This window comes from Kogia breviceps, chromosome 19, assembly GCF_026419965.1.
Source record: "Kogia breviceps isolate mKogBre1 chromosome 19, mKogBre1 haplotype 1, whole genome shotgun sequence".
In the NCBI taxonomy this organism is placed as follows: domain Eukaryota; kingdom Metazoa; phylum Chordata; class Mammalia; order Artiodactyla; family Physeteridae; genus Kogia; species Kogia breviceps.
Genome location: NC_081328.1, coordinates 7,935,094 through 7,954,320, shown reverse-complemented (window position 1 = coordinate 7,954,320; position 19,227 = coordinate 7,935,094). Strand labels below are relative to the sequence as shown.

The 19,227-nt window shown below is 50.7% G+C and overlaps 1 protein-coding gene across 2 annotated transcripts; it reads right to left on the bottom strand.

Moving 5' to 3' along the window:
* Positions 1 to 184: 184 nt before the first annotated feature.
* CTC1 (CST telomere replication complex component 1) lies at positions 185 to 19,131 on the bottom strand. 2 transcript variants are annotated; one of them, XM_059047497.2, is made up of 23 exons: positions 19,074 to 19,131; positions 15,373 to 15,536; positions 12,717 to 12,954; positions 12,356 to 12,564; positions 11,876 to 12,020; positions 8,066 to 8,356; positions 7,835 to 7,963; positions 7,086 to 7,318; positions 6,782 to 6,959; positions 6,485 to 6,685; positions 5,846 to 5,972; positions 5,118 to 5,232; positions 4,642 to 4,969; positions 4,474 to 4,563; positions 4,039 to 4,232; positions 3,121 to 3,182; positions 2,855 to 3,029; positions 2,471 to 2,548; positions 1,663 to 1,807; positions 1,507 to 1,571; positions 1,089 to 1,254; positions 851 to 977; positions 185 to 695 (listed from the first exon to the last, which is right to left on the bottom strand). In XM_059047497.2, the coding sequence occupies exons 1-23, from the start codon at positions 19,104 to 19,106 to the stop codon at positions 556 to 558; spliced, it is 3,633 nt and encodes a 1,210-aa protein (XP_058903480.1). In that variant the 5' UTR covers positions 19,107 to 19,131; the 3' UTR covers positions 185 to 555. The 2 variants fall into 2 exon arrangements, with proteins under 2 accessions (XP_058903480.1, XP_066877019.1); XM_067020918.1 differs by lacking the exon at positions 19,074 to 19,131 and adding an exon at positions 17,991 to 18,255.
* Positions 19,132 to 19,227: the final 96 nt, after the last annotated feature.

Here is a 19,227-nt window from a genome sequence, read left to right as displayed (position 1 = left end):
TGGCAATGCTGTCTACCCTGCACCCCACACCCCAATTTGCTCCCTTTAGGGCCTGACTTGACTGCACCAGAAGCTCTTCTCCAAACCCGTTTTGGCACTGGTGGCAAACAAGGGCTGAAATGATGGTAAACGACGAGCCAGCTGCCAGGAGGGTCATGAGGCCTGAGACCCATGTGAGCACAAGTGAGAAAACATCCCCAGAGCTTTATTGTAGACCAAGGGGCCTGTCAGGAGCAACCCCGCGAGGGGCAAGTCCCTGCCACAAAGACAGAAGCCAGGTGCCCAGGGCCACCTGTGAGCACAGGTGCCTTGACACCAACTAGAGAGGAAACAGCAAGAGCACCACGATGTGCCTGTCCCCACAATCCCCTCAAGGCAGGCTGGCGTTAGAGTACAGCAGAAACAACCCTAGGGCAGCGTTGTGTGAATCCAGGGATCCGGGATCCCGGTTCAATCGCAGACAAGGTAAGAGCCACGGCCAGGGGGAAGAGCTGAAGCCCAGCCCTCAAGGTCTCCGGCAGGGCAGGAAGGACTGTCAGGCCACCGCAGTTCGGGTTAGCAGGAGGAAACTAAGGCCCCCAGGGCACTGGGGTGCTCAGGCTCCTGGATAGAGAGGCAAGACAGTCGGACCCTGGGATTCACACGAGTCAGGAAAGGGAACTCCCCACACTGGAATCGCTGCAGTCGAGGAGGTTCTGAGATGGGAAGAGAGGAAAACACGTGTCCCGTGAACGTGGTTTTTAGTCCTCGCCCACCATTCGCCTCCCCGGCTCCTGAAATCCCCTATCAATCCCTCCTCCCTCTTCCTCTTGGGACCCATCTATCTACACCCCTGCCCTTCCACCCTTACCTAACGGGATGATCTTGGAGGGTTTCTTCTCAAGCTCAAAAGAAAGCACGATAGGGCGGAGGACAGAGAAACTGGTACACAGTGTCCAGAGGAAGAGGGTCAAGGGCTCATCAGCCTTGGCTGAGAACTAGAAAGGGAAACTCGGGTTTCAACAGAACTCAAGTTTCTAAACGCTCTCTACCAAGCCCCCAGGAATTTGGGTATCTGAGCCACCGCCTCCCAGCCACATCTCACCCACCTCAGGTTGGGCTCCAGGCCCTGTGAATTGCAAGGCCACTCTCCCTGGCCCTCGAACAAGCTCGAGGAGGGAGGTCCACTCGCTAGGACACAGTCCTAGTGCTGCTGCCACTTGATGATTTCTACAGGTCACCACAGCTTCGGCAGTCCCATCCTCCACCAGGAGCCTGGGGGCGGGGGTGGGGGATGGGGAGTAGCAAATAGCAACTCCCACAGCGAACCCAGGTGGCCAGTCACCTGGCCCCAACATGACTCCCTCTCCCCCTTTTCCAGTCGTTAGCTCACTTTACTCTCATTCGTTGATTTGAAAATATTTATTAAGCAATTCCCACAGGCCAGGAATTGTGCTAACACTGGGACAGCAGACACAAAGTCATGTAAGTGGTGGGACAGGCACCCACCTTGTGCTCTGCTCTCACCTGATGCTGGCCTGGCTTATAGATGTCTGAGTGGGGCAGGCAGGGCTCTGACGAGTACACCTTCCCTGGGATGCAGAAAGTGGTTGGGAAAATCCCCTGGATCCCATCACATCCCTCTGGCACCCTGCACCCAGCTTGGCCCGTCCCCTCTCATACCTGCGGGCAGATGCTGACACAATGAGCGCACACCCAGAGGAGCTGAAGGCTGAAGACCGAAACGACATGGCAAGAGGCAGTGGCCCGGAAGGGGGCCTTGTCACCTTGCAGAAGTTCAGCTAGGTAGATGTGGGGCAGGGGGGCACTAAAGAGAGAAAGGGGTCAAGAAACAGCCAACAGGGTTCTAAAAGCAGGGTGTGTCTGGAAGGACTCAGCAGGCATATGGAGGGGGACAGGAGTGGCTTCCGTGCTCTCCTGGAAGCCCCATGGCCCCCATTTTGGCTCTTTCTTTTTCTTCTTTTTTTTTTTTTTAGTTTTCGCTGTGCCGGGTCTTTGTTATGGCACACGGGATCTTTAGTCGCCACATGCGGGCTCATAGTTGCCGCACGTGGGATCTTTAGTTGAAGCATGCGGGATCTAGTTCCCCGACCAGGGATCAAACCCGAGCCCCCTGCATTGGGAACGTAGGGTCTCACCCACTGGACTACCAGGGAAGTCCCCCCATTTTGCTTCTTGATCTCTGATTGTCATCGGTTATTTCTCAGTCTTGGAAAACCAAGATGTTAGCCAAGAAAGATTTGTATTTTGGACTGAAAAGCCTTAAGAATCCTAGAACGCTAAATCTTTCTGGGTAAAATGATAGGTACTGGACATCTTTTATTTGAAGCAGAGGAAATCCTTGCAACTCAACATATTTTGCTAGGAGTGGAGAAGCCTGTAGTTATGGCAAAAATTCCAGACCCTGGAACAAGTATGGTATGCGGACGTGAGGCTGTGAAGTTTAGGGATCGGGGCCTGGGCCACTGACCTGATTGTGGTATCTGGGGGAAAACTCAGGACCTGCACACAGGTAGACGGCCGGAAACAACAGTAAACATTGTGGGATCTGCAGGGGGAGGAGGAAGAGTGATGAGGAGAAAGAAGTCAATGTGAGGTAGGAGCCGGGACTGCAGTACAGGCCAGGCCACTCCCCCGAGGGACTTGCCCTAACCCCGGCTCTACTGGAGCAGAGGGAAGAAGGAGGGAAGGACTGGTCTGGAACATCTCGCGGGGGCAGAGGGCATAAACGCCAGAGGAACACAGCAAACGTAATACCAAAGAGAAGGCGTCATTGCCACACATGTAGGGGCGAGCGTTCAAGAGAACCACATCAGTGGGAAGGGGAGGCAAGGACATCAACACAGATCTTCACCTGGAAACCTTTTTCTCTAGCTGGCTAAAGTAGACTCGGGCTCCTGGAAGAAGTCCCCGCGGGGGAGGCAAGTGCGGGTCTTCAATATATATGTCCAAGTGAGGGGGGAATTCGCAGTCGGGCGTCTCCAGAGCTACGGTGAGCCTCACACACCGTCTCGTGGCCCCAGAGCTCCCTACGGGAGAGGCGAGGGGTCAGTGGTCTCCTCAGGATCACAAGGTCCCACCACTCTATTTCATACCTTTCCCCCAAAGAGGTGTCATTACCAGGCTTTATCCAGACATGTGACAAAATCTCAGCTGAGAAAGACACCAAGGAATCTGTGAAACTGGAAGGTCAGAGAAATACAGTGAGAATGGAGGCATAAGAAAGCAGAGAATGGAGTCAGAGCCAAGGACAGAAAGGAGTTACGCGTGTGCCGGAACATTATCTATGAGGACCTGGAAAGCCTTGCACTGTCTCAAACCGCACGCTAAAAGTAACAGGGTTCATGGGAAAAGCAGGGTTGTGCAGATCTCTCAAAACCCACACAGCCTTGCACCCAGAGGCCTTACCAAGAAACTCCCCAGCAGAGGTGAATCTCCACTTGCATTTACACCTAGAATCTCAGTCAGTCCATTGTTCACAGCTTTGTATGTTGGGGCCCATGCCCTCTCCCTTCAAATCACAGGTCCTTGAAAACTTTCCCTTCTGACAGGGATCAGTTTTGTAAAAATTACACATGTAATCCAGTAGGGTGTTTGTTGGTTTGTTTGTTTACACAGGGGTGAAGTATCTCTGCAGCTTCTCCAACTGCACTGCAGCTACCCCGAAAAAGCCTACATGAGGAAAGTACAGCTGTTCCTGAAGCCATAAGCCAGCCACTGACTGCACTAAAGGAAGGTTCTTCCCTAAACCTTTTCAGCTTTTGTCCTTGTTTTTTTGCTTCTTATATTTCCTTTCATTGCTAAAGCTCTTCCTGAATTGTGAGAAAGCCTGCTCACAGACATTTCAGAACAGTAACGTGCTGGGGAAAAATGAAGCGTGAGACACAACTTGCATCTCGCGCTGACATCATTCCTCTAGGAGCTAAATCACGTGCAAGAAACACACTCTGCAGCAGAGAATGGGCTGTCCATCCGACCCAACCACGGCAGAGGGAGAGAGAGCAGCCAAACTAGCCGGAGAAGCTGGTGGACACTTACTTGCCACGGAGCAGGTCAGTCAGCGAGGATTCAGGCAGTGCCCTGCTGATAGCCAGCACCTCTGGGATGTCCTGGGAGCTCGCAAGTTCCAGGGTCCACTCATCCTGGACGGTGAGGCAGGACGCACAGCCAGCCAGCTCCGGAGGACGCTGTGATGCGCAGGATGAACCACCCTCCTTGAACAACGTTGGCGTCTGCCAGGAAATGGGGAGATGATCGTCTCTGAGTGTGTCTTGGTCCAGAGGGAGGTTCCTAACATACTACGACCCAGTTTTGTTTCCTCTCTGGAGCCTAGTGAAGGAAGTGATCCAGGCACAGACAAGCCTTCTATTTGATCTAAATCCACCCTTCTTCTAGGAGACCTAGAAGTTCCTCTCCAGACCCCAAGCCAAAACAAGCTTTCTGGGGCAGGGGATGGTGAGCGAGGGCACTCACGGGAGGGCCAGGGACCACGAGTCGGTAGACTTGTCCTGGGTGCAAGAACTCAAACCAGCGGACTGAGGAGCTGAGGAAGATGAGGAGAACCTGAGGGGGAGAGCAGGGTCCCTCAGACAGGAGCTGGGGCGCAGGAGGTCAGGTCCCACGTCCCAGGCCCCAGTTTACCTTCTGATCTGAGTTTTCACCTTCCCTGGGCTCGGGTGGGCCCCATCCAGTTCCCTCCTTCCTCTGGGTGCCCCCAAGCCAGCTCCCTAACACAAGGAAACTGAGGGTGGGCTTGGGCACCTCCGAACTGGCTCCTGGGGGGACACAGAAGTTCCTCTTCATCAGTGCCTCCTTGTGGGACACCAAGAACAGCCGGCTCTGTCCTATGTGGGGACCCTCTGGGAGGGAGGGCTCTTTGTGAGGAGGCCTTGAGGAGGTGGCCGAGTGAAGGACGGGTCTGGGCACAGACAGGATCAGGGCATCAGCCAGAAAAATCTGGACATAGACTCTGTCGGGAGAGACAAGGAACAGGTTTCTTAGCGATGCAGGCACTGGATGTTGTGGGCCCCGGAGTTCTACCACCTGCACCGGGCCCTTCCCCTTCCCCTTCGCTCCCCTCAGGGACTCAGAGGACAGCCACCACCCTAAGGACCAACCTGGCCTGCTTCTTCTGCATGAAGCCTGTCGTGCTAAGCTCCTTCCAGGAAGGGAAGCTGCTTCTGACATTCCTTTCTACGACCAACTGGAACCTCTCCGCCCGCACCAGGCAGCCTGGAGGAAGAAAGTTTTCTATTTTGGCAAGAGGAGAGGAATGTGGGATGAGCAGTAAAGCCGACCACCCTGCAGGTCTCACTGCCTGACTCAGGCCAGAGCGGCTCCCCTAACACAGCATGAAGGCCTAGGCCTGAGCCCCATCTTGGAGGAGTCATGCCTCCAGGGGAGAAACCATTCAATCTGCATGGCCAATCCCACCCCTGACCACCTAGGCTGAGAGGCCTTGAGTCTACTTTCTTCTCATAAATCCTTAAAACGCCTGTTCCGAGATCTGAAAAGCTTTCCTCTCCAGGGTTTCCCTGCCTGCAGACCTCAACAAGCCCAAGTAAGCCCATTACGCTTCCACACTAAGAAGGTAAGAAAAGGAAGTTGTCATCCTGGTGTGCCTAGGGAGGGAGAAGTGAATGTTGGGAATTGTAGTTCTGGCCGGGAACCCCATGCTCCTTTACACCACCTGCCAATACCAGCCTCCTACACCTCCCGCCAGACTGGCCGATCAACAGAAGCCACTCCAGCATCTCTAGTAAATCCCAGCAGTGCTTTCTGCCAAGCCCCCAGTTCAGAGAACCTCTACCCCACCACCATCTCTCTCCACCTCTGAACTCCAAACCTATGAGCCCCGGGTCAGTGAGGGGCTGCGAGGGCTTGGCCAGGAGTAGGCAGGGGAGGGAACCGCTTTGGTCCTGAAGTCGCAGACAACCTTTACGAGATGAAGGCACCAGAACCCCAAGCAGGACCTACAAGGAGATGAAGGCCGAGGCATCAAGTTTTATTAAACAGATATACTGAGCATCTACCACGTGCCAGGCACTGTGTTAACTGTTAGAGCTACAAAGTGAACCACAAAAACATGGTCTGTGACCTCAAAGAATTTATATTGAAGTGGGGTAGACAGATGTGGAAAAGATGCACCTGCATTCACACATTTAGTAGCCAGAGAGAAAGTATACAAATCGACGTTAGAACCAGGAGATCATGGAGGACCTCCCAAGACATAACAAGGAGTTTGGGTTTGATTTTATACACACTGGTAGAAACAAGAGAAGCATTTAAATTAAGAGAGTTTTAGAATCAATGTTCAATTGTACCCCACCCCTTTCTAGTTGCTGCAGGAGAACGGACTGGGGGGGGCCAAGAAGAGGTGGAGCATTCTAGTTAGACGGCTAGTGTCGTCAAACTGACAAGAAAGGACTACGGTAGTGGCAGCGAAAATGGCAGAAAGAGGAAGTCCCGCTGGAGCCGCACTTACCGGGGCCGGGTGGAAGGCAGAGGGCAGCAGACAGAGCCAGGACCAGGCCAGGCGCTGATTGAGTTGGCAACTGGGCAGGTGGGAAGCCTCTGGGAGGGGCAGAAGGGTCTTAGGGTCAAAGGAGGCCCAGGCCCTGCACTTCCCTTCCTCTTTCAGGGCGGCCAGTGTAGGGAAAGAGCAGGGGGTCTGCAGTCGAGCATACTGTCGGGGAAGAGACATCAGATTATGCGTCCCCTGTGCCCGGGGTGTCCCCCAGGGTGTGAGCTGTGCCAACTCCGTTCCCCCCGATCCTCAGACCTTCTGCAGCGGGCAGCGGTGCGGCTCTTCAAGGATCTCGTTGTGCGCATTCCGGCCGGGGCGGCCAGGTGGGACGAGGACCTCCAAGGTCGGGGCCAGGATTTGCAGTCCCAGGCTGGGGTTCCCAGGCGAGGAATGCTGCAGGAACTGGTGGTGTCTCAGCACATGGGGACACAGCCTGGGCCACGGAAAGCAGCGGAGTCACTTCCCCCCAAAACCCTGTCTCTCCCAGAACCTGGCTCCGCTGACAGAGGAAGCACCCCACTCCCACCACCTCCCCAGCCCAGCCCCTCGCCCTCCTCACTTGCAGGCCAGCTCCTCCAGGGCCTTGGTGGCCCACAGGTAGAGGGGAAGTCCTAACTGATGTTCCCACACCAGTTGCTCATACAGGGAGGCCCCGGGGGCTCGGTGGGAAGACTGGGTCTCAGGCATCAGACGAGAGAAGCCCTGAAGTAGAACGGCGCCACGGAGGCAGGGGGCTAACATGGGCCTTCTCATCCCCCCACCCATTGACTGCAGGAGGTGAACATCCTGGAGCTGGGGAGGCAGAAGGGAAAAAGCAACTCAGTGATCCCAGGCAGAGTTAAATGCAGTTCTGCACTGCCCGGGTCCCAGGAGAAATACAATCTCTCCTTTGCAGGTTGTTTCCCTCCAGCCCCATAGGCCTCGCCTTCCATCACAAGCCGCTCCCCTGCGGTAAGGCTTCATCTCCCAGGAACCTCACTCAGCCTTTCTGTGGGCCCGGGGGGCTCCTGGCCAGCGGGGCCCTGGCTGTTCACCTGCACTTCAGCTCCAGCTGGAAGGCCCCTTCTGGAAAGGAGAGGCTCTGGACCTAACCGCTCCTCCCACAGCCCCACTCTCTACTCGCTTCCGATCTGAGCTCTCGTCCAAATCATTCTTAACCAAAGCACCCCCACGCCCCAACACACATTTATTATTTTTATAATCTTGCTGTAGAGGCGTCGACCTGCTGCAAAGAAGGACCAGCCCGTAAAGGTAAGAGAAGCTGCTGAAAGGGTCTCCTTCTGTCACTAGCCCCGGCCCCTCACAGACCTGCAGACGGACTCCTGGTCGCACTACCCGCCTGAGGCCGTGGAACTGCTGGTAGGCGAGGCAGAGCCCCAGCTGCCCGTCCAGCTCGTAGAGGCCCGCAGCCCGATTCAGCGTGCCCGTGACCGTTCCCTGCAAAGAAGCCACAGGGCCAGGTGATCCCTGCTCCCTTGCCCTCTGGAGACCCCCGCGTTTCCTGCCCTTTGGGCTCAAGCATCTCTCCCTTATGCTCACCGTGTATGACAAGAGCCTGGAGTCCCGGACGAGACCGTCTGGCCCTGGGCCCTTCTTGTCTTGCGGATTGCTGAGTATGGGGAGTGGCTGGGGGTTGGTCTCCAAGGGGGCTCCTGCCAGCTCCAGTTCCAGCTCTCGCACACATTCTGGTTTCAGTGGCAAAAGCTGGGAGGAGGGACTGGTCCTCCAAATCTGGTAACGGTGACCAGGGAGCTTGGACGCTCGCAGCTCCGTCAGCACGTAGGCCTTATGAGGCCAAAGGGCTCGGTGCCACACCAGCTGGGCGGGGACCTGGCTTGTGCGGAAGCAGACGACATGGCACGTGAGAGGCTTCCCGTGACGCTGCCCCTCTGCCAGGGTCCCTTCCCATCACAATGTGACCGCAAAGACCTGCTCCTCGAGAGCTTTCCCTTGCCTCTTCATCTTCCCTGTCCGCCAGTTAAATCCTAAGCCACAGAACTCTCAGGATCTCTCCCCTCGCACAGGAAATGGCAAATATTTCCTAATCCCTCCCCCAAGGCACAAACCATCCCTACAACTTTCTCCAAAACGTATAAATATTCCTTTCAGAAAATTCTGCCCTTTCCCCATCCCACTCCAACATACAAACGGGCCATACAAACAACGTTCACTTATTTAATCAGTATGCACACGGTACATAAGTATCCAGTGTTGGGACAGATGTTAAGGGAAATATCATAGACTTCTCTCATCTCCAACATATCTCAAACCACTGGGAAACACAGACACAAACCCAAGCAATAACATGGAGCCATGTACGATCAAGTGGCAAAAACAATACACATCCAGTAAGGTTTCAGAGAAAGAAAAAGGTCAGGGCGGGTTGGAATGATCAGGAAGGCCAAGTGAAAGAAGCTGAACTTGCCAGGGTCCGGAGGGCCATCTCTGCTTTGCTGAAGTAGAGAGGAGAGAGAAGCGTGATGCAAGCAACAGGCAACAACACGGAAATGTTCAGAACTCAGAACGAGCAAGGCGGTGAAAACCCTGGCCAGGATGGAGGAGGAATGTTCTTGGCAGTTGCCAGAGGCAAGATGGAAGGGCCGAGATGAAGAAAAAACCCACAAATAACGTGCTGCAGACTTTCAATCTCTCGGAAAAGGAGAGACATCCGAGTAGGAAAATAAAAACGAACGGCAGAGGGTCTCATATGGAAAGGAGAAAGGTGGTTGTTGAAGAAATTTAAGCAAAAGGAAAAAAGTTACATAGATGAGACCATTAATAAATATACCAGGGCTTCCCTGGTGGCGCAGCGGTTGAGAGTCCGCCTGCCGATGCAGGGGACTCTGGTTCGTGCCCGGGTCCGGGAAGATCCCATGTGCAGCGGAGCGGCTGGGCCCGTGAGCCGTGGCCGCTGAGCCTGCGCGTCCGGAGCCTGTGCTCCGCAACGGGAGAGGCCACAACAGTGAGAGGCCCGCGTACCGCAAAAAAAAAAAGAATTCAAAAAAATATATATATATATATATACCGATCTTCTAGGGCATGTCCCTCCCAGAGCACGGCTGCCATGCTCAGGGACTTCAAAACACACTGATGACTCTGGATACTTGAACTTCACAGTCCCCCAAGCTCGGCTTCACAGACCCCCCTTTCTCTCTAAAACCAGCTGAGTACCACCAGTCAGCCCTTGGACGTCACAACTCATCATAAGGTAAGGCTGAGACTCCACTTCAGCTTACTGCTTACGCAACTCAGGTCGCTAAGGATGGTCTGACCGAACACGCGAATGAACGACCGAACACCGGTGCTTCTGCTCTCCCCTGCCCCCCGGGCTCACTAGACTTCCTCTAGCCTCTTACTAGGACCTCCCAATATTGCAGCCACTTCTCCTTTATTCAGACGTTGAGGTCCTCCCTTCCTCTGTCCAAATGCCAGGATCGGAATACCTATCCCCTGAATCCTGCCCTTTTTACCCACACTTCACCCTTGAGTTTACAGCATCACAGCCCTCTCTTTCCTCCACTCTTCTTCTAAGGCAAAAACCCTACTGAGGAAGACAGACCCACCCCACCCCAGGGCAAAACACTGACGCTAACCCTCTCCAGCTGCGCCTCCGTCACTGCTTAGCGATCTCTTATCCTCACCTGCCTGGCACAGCAGTTTACCCTGAACCTTTACTCTTCTCTTCGGAGTTCAGTCTTTCTAGACATGACCTCACTCCTCTATCATGGAGGAGATTCACTGGGATCATCTAGAGTGACAGTATTTCGCCAACGTGTCTCTTCAGCAGCCTGTAAACAAACCAAGATCACTCCTCCCCTGACCTCCCAGACTTATTCCAAAGCCCACCTCTGCACCCTCACAGTGCCTTATGCATGTGCATGTCTCGACCCCAGCACTTATGACCCTGAACAGTAATCACTGACTCGCTTATCCGGCTGAGAGCTTCCAGAGGACAAGAGCCATCATCTTACTCAATTTTGTGCCTCTGAAATGACCAAAGCCCCTAGCATACAGCACATACTCAATAAAGGGCCAATCTTGGTACAGGTGATACTCTAGTCCCAGACAGCCCTCCCTCTTTTCTAGGGATTCAAATCCTAGCCACCCTCAAGAACCAAATCGAGTCGAAACTCTCCCTCCTTAGGCTTCTCTCCACATAATAAACTCTAGCTAACCTGCTATAGCAGTTACAACTATACCACACACCTTGGAACTTACACACTCTTCTGTATTATTCTCTGCTTGTTTTACAAATCTACATGATACAGAATCTACAATAAGATTATAAACTACCCAAAGGGCTTGGCCTACTTTAGTTGCCCTGCAGAAATTCAAGTGCATTTCAGAGCTTTCTCCCTCGAATGAGCCAATCCTACCATGCCCAGAATTTCTGAATGCTCTAGGAGACTTAAAACATTCTAATGTAAACAATATACATAAGCTCCTCTTTAACCCAAGAGGAAGAAACAAGATTAGAAATTTGGGTGGTTTGTAAGCTTTTTTAGTTTCTTTATACTCTAATTACTGTTACTCCAGCTCATGACACACACAGATACAGGTAAGAATTCTTATAGTGCTAGTAAATTTCATAGTTTCCTTTTTCGACATGCATGTTAAAGAGCCCGTTCATCCTTTAATTGTTTTGAATGCTTCTGAAACGTTATTCAGATAATTGTATAAATCATGTAACAATAATCGGTATAAAAATGAATGACTCTAAAATCATACCAGGGACTTCCCTGGTGGCACAGTAGATAAGACTCTGCACTCCCAATGTAGGGAGCCCAGGTTCGATCCCTGGTGAGGGAACTAGATCCCATGCGCATGCCGCAACTAAGAGTTTGCATGCCACAACTAAGGAGCCCATGTGCTACAACTAACGAGCTGGCAAGCCACAACTAAGGAGCCCACCCTGCTGCAACTAAGACCTGGCACAACCAAATAAATAAATATTTTAAAAATAATAATAAAAAAATAAAGTCGTAAAAAAAGACTCAACAATAACTACCGAGTTTTACTAAAAGTGCATGTATTTCATATTTTAATGGTGTTAAGATAAATACTTTCCTTGCTCATTCTTCTAATGCAGGGGAAAAACAAGTGATTCTGGCAGGTTTTCAAAATGGGACACATGATACAAAAGTCGTCTCCTCAAATGAGGGGCACAGCAGGGAAGTCTACTCCCCACCTCCTGTATGTAGGGAAGGCATCATTCACACTGTTCCAGAAACAACTCTCCCCAGCTGTCCTCCTTTCCTACCCGGTTCCTCCTATGATCTTATCTTTCCTATTAGGAGTTCGTACCCCCCTCCCACACCTCCACACCCCTGAACTGACCCTAATCCTCACCTGCACGAGGACAGACACACGGCTGCCAACCGGGGATGATCCACCAAGAGACAGGATGAAGTAGGCCTTCTTTCGACTTTTCACCAGGGCGCTCAATCGCACCAGCTCCCCAGCAAGGTTTGGCTGCACGTTTCTGTGCTTGCTTCTAAAAAAAGTAGAGAGAGAAGTCATTTTTATTTCTCTCTCTCTTTTTTTCCCCTACAAATGCCTTCCTTTCCACTATAATCTAGTAGTGATGTAAAATTTCCATAGCCCAAAGCCATTGTTCTAAAAACCTCCTTCAAACTCTACCTGCCCTTAGATAAGGCACACTTCCCTTGAAGAATCTGGCTCTTAACTTTCTGAGAGGCCCCACTGTTCCCCTGATTTGGAACATTCCATCTATATTACTCTCGACGCCTTCCTTTCCCTCCTTCCGCTGACCCACCATCATCGTCCCAATTTTACAGCGCTGCCTCCTCCCCGACACGGAAGAATTACCTGTGCCTGAGCAGGCGGGAAGCCATCTCTGGGTAGAGAACAGGGATGGGGGTGAGGGGGCCAGGACTGATGGTCAAGGGAAACACTGGCACAGGGGCACCCCAGAGCTCCAGGTGCCCTTCTCCTGAGGACTTCATTGCAGGAGGGAGGTAACTCCAGCTGGGGAACAGAAAGAGATGGCCCAACCAAGAAACGTCCAGATCTATGAGCTAGAAAAGACCAAGGGCAAGGATTAATCAGGACCCTAGCATCCAGTCCACCCCCCACTGCATCTCTGTTCCCTCAGAGACTTAATTGTCTTGCTCCCTAGACACCATTCTTACTAGGATCTGAGGGATCTGACTGCCCCCTCCCTACTCACCTCACAGCCCAAGGTACCAGTGTTGTCTCTGATATAGAGGCTTCCATTCCTGCACTCTTGTTCCAAGTCCCCTGATAGGTCTGTCAGTGTCCCTAAAAGTAACAGCCGTCCCCGGGGCAGGGGGACGCCATGTGGTCCAGCCTCTCTGGCCCAAGCCTGGTATGCAGCACTGCTCCAGGACAAGTGGCTGCAGCATGGGAGGCGTTGGTGGGTCCTGAGGTCCTTTACGGAGACAAAGCTGCAGAGGGAAGGGAACAGAGGTTTTGTAAAGCTATGTTCAAGCCTAGGGATTTTATCCTCAACCCCAACAAATCCCCCAAGATCCCAAGGAGAGATCAATGGGGAACCTGGACTAAGAAAGTTTGATTGATTGAAAAAACTGGGAGTGAGGGCCTAAGAAAATGAGGAGGGGGTCTGGGTCCAAACACTGGGTAGTACCTAGGGAAGGCAGCAAGAAAGTCTGCGTTGAATCATATCTTGAACAAGACAGTGCCACAGAGAGGACCCAGAGAAAGGGAGTGGGAATGTAAGAGCAGCCTGAGGAGATGAGCGTGTGGGGAGAACATTGCAGAGACAACACAAACTGCTCCCCTGGCAGCATCTCAGCTCTCAGCTCCACAGAGAACGTCAGTGGGGACGCTAAGGCACCTGCCTAATGGCTCAACCTCATTGGCCCCAGCCAGGTTTCCTTCCTAGTCTGTAGCATCACAGTACTAGAGACTGGCTGGGAAGCCGAGGCTGAGGTGGGAGTTGATATCACAAGCTCCCGAATCTCAAGAGATGTTTGAGATCAACCATTCTTAAGCAAAGTGCCGCAACACTGCTGAGTCACTACCAGTTGTGAGGTATATCACAGAGAATGTGAAACAAGTTAAATTATCAAAGTTGTGATAGAGTCACATTTTTGTAATACCATTATTACATGCCCATGGTTTTTTCACTCACTTCCATTCCCATGGTTTTTTCAGCGGAAAAGAAACAGGATATCCTTGTTGCACTCATGAACATAAGCCACATGTGAGTGCTAAAGATTAGAAATGCCGTTCTAGATGGCCCACTCCCCTTCCACATCTGCCTCATTCTTCCCCAATGACTTCAGAGCAGATAAAAGGCAAAGACAGAAACTAACATCGTTGCACCCCTGCTATACACATACTGTACTGGGTCCATTCACGCTCAATACTGCATTGAATCTTCACCAAAAACCCCTGGAAACACACCAATGAGGAAATTTACAGAGGTTCAGGTACACAGTGGTGCAGGTGGCAAAGCCAGGTATGTCTCACTCAAAAGTCTTTTTGTCTTTCCCTACTTCTATAAAAGCCTAGGAAAAAAACAACTGGAGGGAACTGTGCCTTTACCCTAGGCACGTTCAGGACAGAAAACAGTAAAGATAGGGGTCACTTTTCTCAGATTCTTCAGGGTTTGGGTCAGGAAACTGAAGGTTATAACCACAGACCTTTTGCATGGGCCACTGCCCTCTAACTTTCAAGGCCACCATAGTACCTGGCGCACAGCAGGCACTCAGTGCAGGGAAATGGAAAAATGAATGAATATTTATACCTGTCAAAATAATTTTTACTCTATCCTCATCCACCATCTTCTACATATTGTGCTATCTAGTCTACATTTATCCTGAAGAATAACAAGAAACTTAAAACAGGTTGCAAGTTTTCTAAAAATGGCTGACTCACCACTTTTCAATTACTCTTTTTGGATTTTCAGTTATTATTGGGAAATGACAGAATAAACAAAGCTAAACAGATTTCTACCTTTTTTAAAAAAAAGAGCAAACAGTGATATGTTTATTCGCGTAACAGAATACCATACGGCAGTTAAAATAAATGACCTAGAGCTATCAATGTGAATAAACCTCAGAAGCATAATGTTAAGCACAAAAAAGCAAACTGCAGAGGATATACAAGGTATGGTACCATTTATACAAAGTCTAAAGGTATGTAAAACTACTGTATATTGCTTAGGGATAGATGCAGGGATAGAAAAAAATGTAAAGATAGTCACAAGAATGATATACCCTCATACTTCAGATAGTAGTTACTTCTACGAGGAGGTGAGCAGGTTTCTTTTCGCAGAACTTTTCAGAGCCTTTCACGTGTCAATGAGCGTCATGCTTCTCCCTAGAGAAGTTTATCTTATGCCGTGTCTCTCAAACTTACTTGGCCAGGGAACCCTTTTCCCGTAGTACTTTATTAACATTGCCTAGAACGGTTCGGGAATGGTAGTGTAGTGTCAAAAAGGACAGAAACAAAACAAAACAAAAAAACACCTTCAGAAGACCTCCAACTCAGGTCTTCCAAAAACAACGATCTACCCTTGCTGAAGTCACGGTCTGTATCGTGGTTTCCGAACGCACAAAATGAAATAGTGTCAGCCTCTCTCCCCACTTTGAGGGTTCTTTTTCTGTATTTTCTATCTTCTCGTGGCCCTCTCCTTGTCTCTCAACTTGACTTGAGCCAATTAAGGAGAACTATCAGAAAAGGAAAGCAGCTTGATGGAGAATGAGAAAGACTGGTAGAAGCGGTTTTGTTTAGACCACCTGTTCCTCCCCTTAAGTTTCCCCTCCCTCAACGCAAATGATAAGTCCCTCCTTTTCAATCCCAAATTTCACTCTCCTGGGAACCCCACCTCTCCTTACCTGTGGCTGAGGGGCAGTGTTAAACCCTGGTTCCTTCCCTGGGACAACCAGATACTCTTCACACAGTCAATTACCAACTGAGCCAACGGGACATCAGGCTCCCTGCCAGGTGGACACAGGGTCTCTTCGATGAAGGCCTGGGCAGCCTCAAGCCAGGCTTGCTCCTGAGGAAAGTGAAGCGAGTTCAAACACCTTCCTGACCATTTTGCCCACCAAGGAAACTGGGGAAGAATAAAGGAATAGATTTTTTTTTTTTTTTTTTTTTTTTTTAAATCAAGAGGGTGGACTTCCCTGGTGGCATGGTGGTTAAGCATCCACCTACAGATGCAGGTGACACGGGTTCGATCCCTGGTCCTGGAAGATCCACATGCTGCGGAGCAACCAAACCTGTGCGCTGCGACTACTGAGTCTGCGCTCTAGAGCCCGTGAGCCACAACTACTGAGCCCGCACGCCACAACTACTGAAGCCCGGGTGCCTAGAGCCCATGCTCTGCAATAAGAGAAGCCCCCACACTGCAACAAAGAGTAGCCCCCGCTCGCCGCAACTAGAGAAAGCCTGTGTGCAACCACAAAGACCCAACGCAGCCAAAAAAAAAAAAAAAAAAAAAAAATCAAGCGGGGAAAAAATGAAGATGTAAAGTAAAGCAGTTTAGAGCTTGAAGAAACCTTAGAAGTCTTAGTTTAGCCAATCAACTTAGACAACTGGCCATCCAGCTTTGGTCTTGCCTCTTTCTTTAACAAACCTGTACCAATCCTTAAAGTGCTCAATTAAAATATTCCTTGTGAACTCTTCTTTGCGCGTCCCTGGCAGGATGCTGCTCCCTCCTTGGAGCTCCCACAGTGCCTTGCACATGGAGCAATGACCACCAGATACAGTGGCAGCCCATCTTCTATGGAGCCAGCAAGTTGAAAAACAAGACTGGTCTAAGGTCACCCTCCAAAAAAATCCTTTAAATTGCTCATAAGGAACAGTACATAACACTGTACAGTAATATGTATATGGAAATGGAAATGTGCCTAATAAGAAACATTACATAAAAGGACATAAGCAGAGTATAATTTTTAATCATTCTCCTCTTTTTTTGTGTGAAGTGTATACATCTGAGTGCCTATAAGCTAAATATATATGAGATACAATCCCACTGGACTTGTTTCCTGTTCTGTCTTTGCAGCTAAGATGCGGGCTTCCTAAGGAGGACAGGAACCATCTTTGCATATGTACCAGATTCTGGGGACATAGTTGCCTTTATATATAGATAACTCTAGGGGAGGGGGCCAGTTTAGCCTACTCCTAGTGCTAAGCAGATTTATTTCAAAATTCCGACAGAGTTCAACAATACGTAATGACCTTTATCCCTCTTGATCCCCAGTGATAATTCAAAACCATCATAGCTCTATCCCTGTTCCTCCAGTGCTCCTCCAGTCACTCCTCCACATCCAGTTAACTTTTAGCAGCTTGAAAACAGCTTGAAAAACCAGCCAGTGTTCAAGTTCCAGATGACTTTAGTGTCCTTGTGGATGGCCCTATCATTGACCTTCACCTTCACCCCACCTCAGTCAAACACTCTTGTTCATGGTCAGTGTTGTCAAAATTGGACCAGGTTATCACTCAGAACTGCCCACCAACATCAGACTCCCACACTTTTTGCCTTCCTCTCTTGATCGTCTCTTTTAACTCCTATTCCTGAGGACCTGTCCATTGGCACACTGAATACTACTGTTTCTCAAAGTGGTACTGATGCCTCAGAATCACCAAAGTTCTGTTTAAAATGCAACTGAGTTTTAGGTGATCCCGTCTATTGATTCAGAATCCAGGAGTGGGTGGGGTGGGGGGAGTTAGCACCAGAGTGTGTTTTTTTTTTTTTTTTTTTTTTTTTTTTTTTTTTTTTTTTGTGGTATGCGGGCCTCACTGTTGTGGCCTCTCCCTTGCGGAGCACAGGCTCCGGACGCGCAGGCTCAGCGGCCATGGCTCACGGGCCCAGCCGCTCCGCGGCATGTGGGATCTTCCCAGACCGGGGCACGAACCCGTGTCCCCTGCATCGGCAGGCGGATTCTCAACCACTGCGCCACCAGGGAAGCCCCCAGAGTGTGTTTTGAACTTGGGTCTTGTGTAGGGAAAGGAAGAAGTGAAAGAGGACATCCACATTTCATGGCAGAACTATTCGGTTGAGGGTGCTATTTGCCAAGTTAAGTGAACATCGGAAGAGGGGTGGATTTTCTGAAAAGCTCAGTGTTGGGCATATGTGGTGCCAGTGGGTTGGCCAGATGGAGAATCTGGCAGGCAGATGAATATTACTAGAGCTCAGGAGAGAGATCACAGCCAAAGTAGAGATTTAGGAAAAATCAGCATTTATCACTGGCTATTTAAAGCCATGCAGTCAGTGGATGAGGTCGAGAAGAAAGTGTACAGTGTTCTCAAACTTCGGCCTACATCAGTATTAATCTGGGGAGCTTACTTAATTTAGATTCTGTCTCCTATCTTTTTACTCTGTTTTCACCTCTGGAACCTCAACATTGCTGCCATGGTCGGGGTCACTACCATCTCTTACTACATTTAAACCACAGTGTTCTAACTGATACTCTCTAGTCCAGGGGTCCCCAACCCCCGGGCCATGGACCGGTACCGGTCGGTGGCCTGTTAGGAACCAGGCAGCACAGGAGGAGGTGTGCAGCGGGCGGTGAGCAAGCGAAGCTTCATCTGTATTTACAGCCACTCCCCATCGCTCGCATTATCGGCTGAGCTCCGCCTCCTTTCAGAGCAGTGATGGCATTAGATTCTCATAGAAGCGAGAACCCTACTGTGAACTGTGCGCTCCTTATGAGAATCTAACGCCTGATGATCTGAGGTGGAGCTGAGGCAGTGACGCTAGCGCTGGGCAGTAGCTGCAAAAACAAATTATCATTAGCGGAGAGGTTTGACTGCATAGAGACCATAATAAATCAATGTGCTTGAATCATCCCGAAACCATCCCGCCCCCCCCCCCAAAAAAAAAGAAACTGTCTTCCACGAAACCGGTCTCAGGTGCCAAAAAGGTTGGGAACCACCGCAGTCCACTCTCTACTCTGCTACCTCAGGAAACGAAAACAAAACTCATCCACTCTTTTGCTTAAAACCCTTCAATAACTTCCAGTTATCCTCCGGTTGAAATCACTGCCTACCAAGACTTACGAGACTGTCACCTTTGACCCCTCCACCACCACCCAGCTGAACTTTTTTAGTTTTTCAAAGACACCTGCTCTGTCTCTTGCCTTTGAACATGTTTTTTTGCCTCCGCCTTGAAACCTCTTTTAGCGCTTTTTTTTTTTTTTTCCTTGCTAACTCCTGCACGCACTTCAGGTCTCAGAAGCTTTCCCAGATTATCGGTTACCCCTTTCCCATACAGCTGCGTCAGGGGTCTCCCCCAGGAATCCACAGCCCTACAGTTAGCCGTTCGTCTGCTGCTGGCTTCCCATTGGGCTTGAAGCCTAAAGAGTGGACAGAGGTGTATTTATGGTTCACAGCCGGCGCCACAGCCACGATGGAATAAATGTAATCGCAGAACCAGTGAGAGGGGCGGGACGAAGAGCCTCACCCGCCCCCCTCGCCTGGGGACGGCCAGCTAAGTCAGGGAGGCAAAGAGGCAAGGTGGAGCTTACAGGAGAAGAAAGAAAATTTGGGACAGGCAAGAAAAAAGGGACGAGGGACAGAGAACGGCACTCACGGAGCCAGGAGCCTCAGCCCGGAAGGCAGCCATGATGCTACAGTGACTCCACCCCCTGGAAAGCGCGCCGAGGCTCGAAGGAGGGCTGGTCCGTGACGTCATCGGCGGGCGCCCCCCTGGCTCCACCTCCGATTTCTCCCCATTCAGCGTCAGG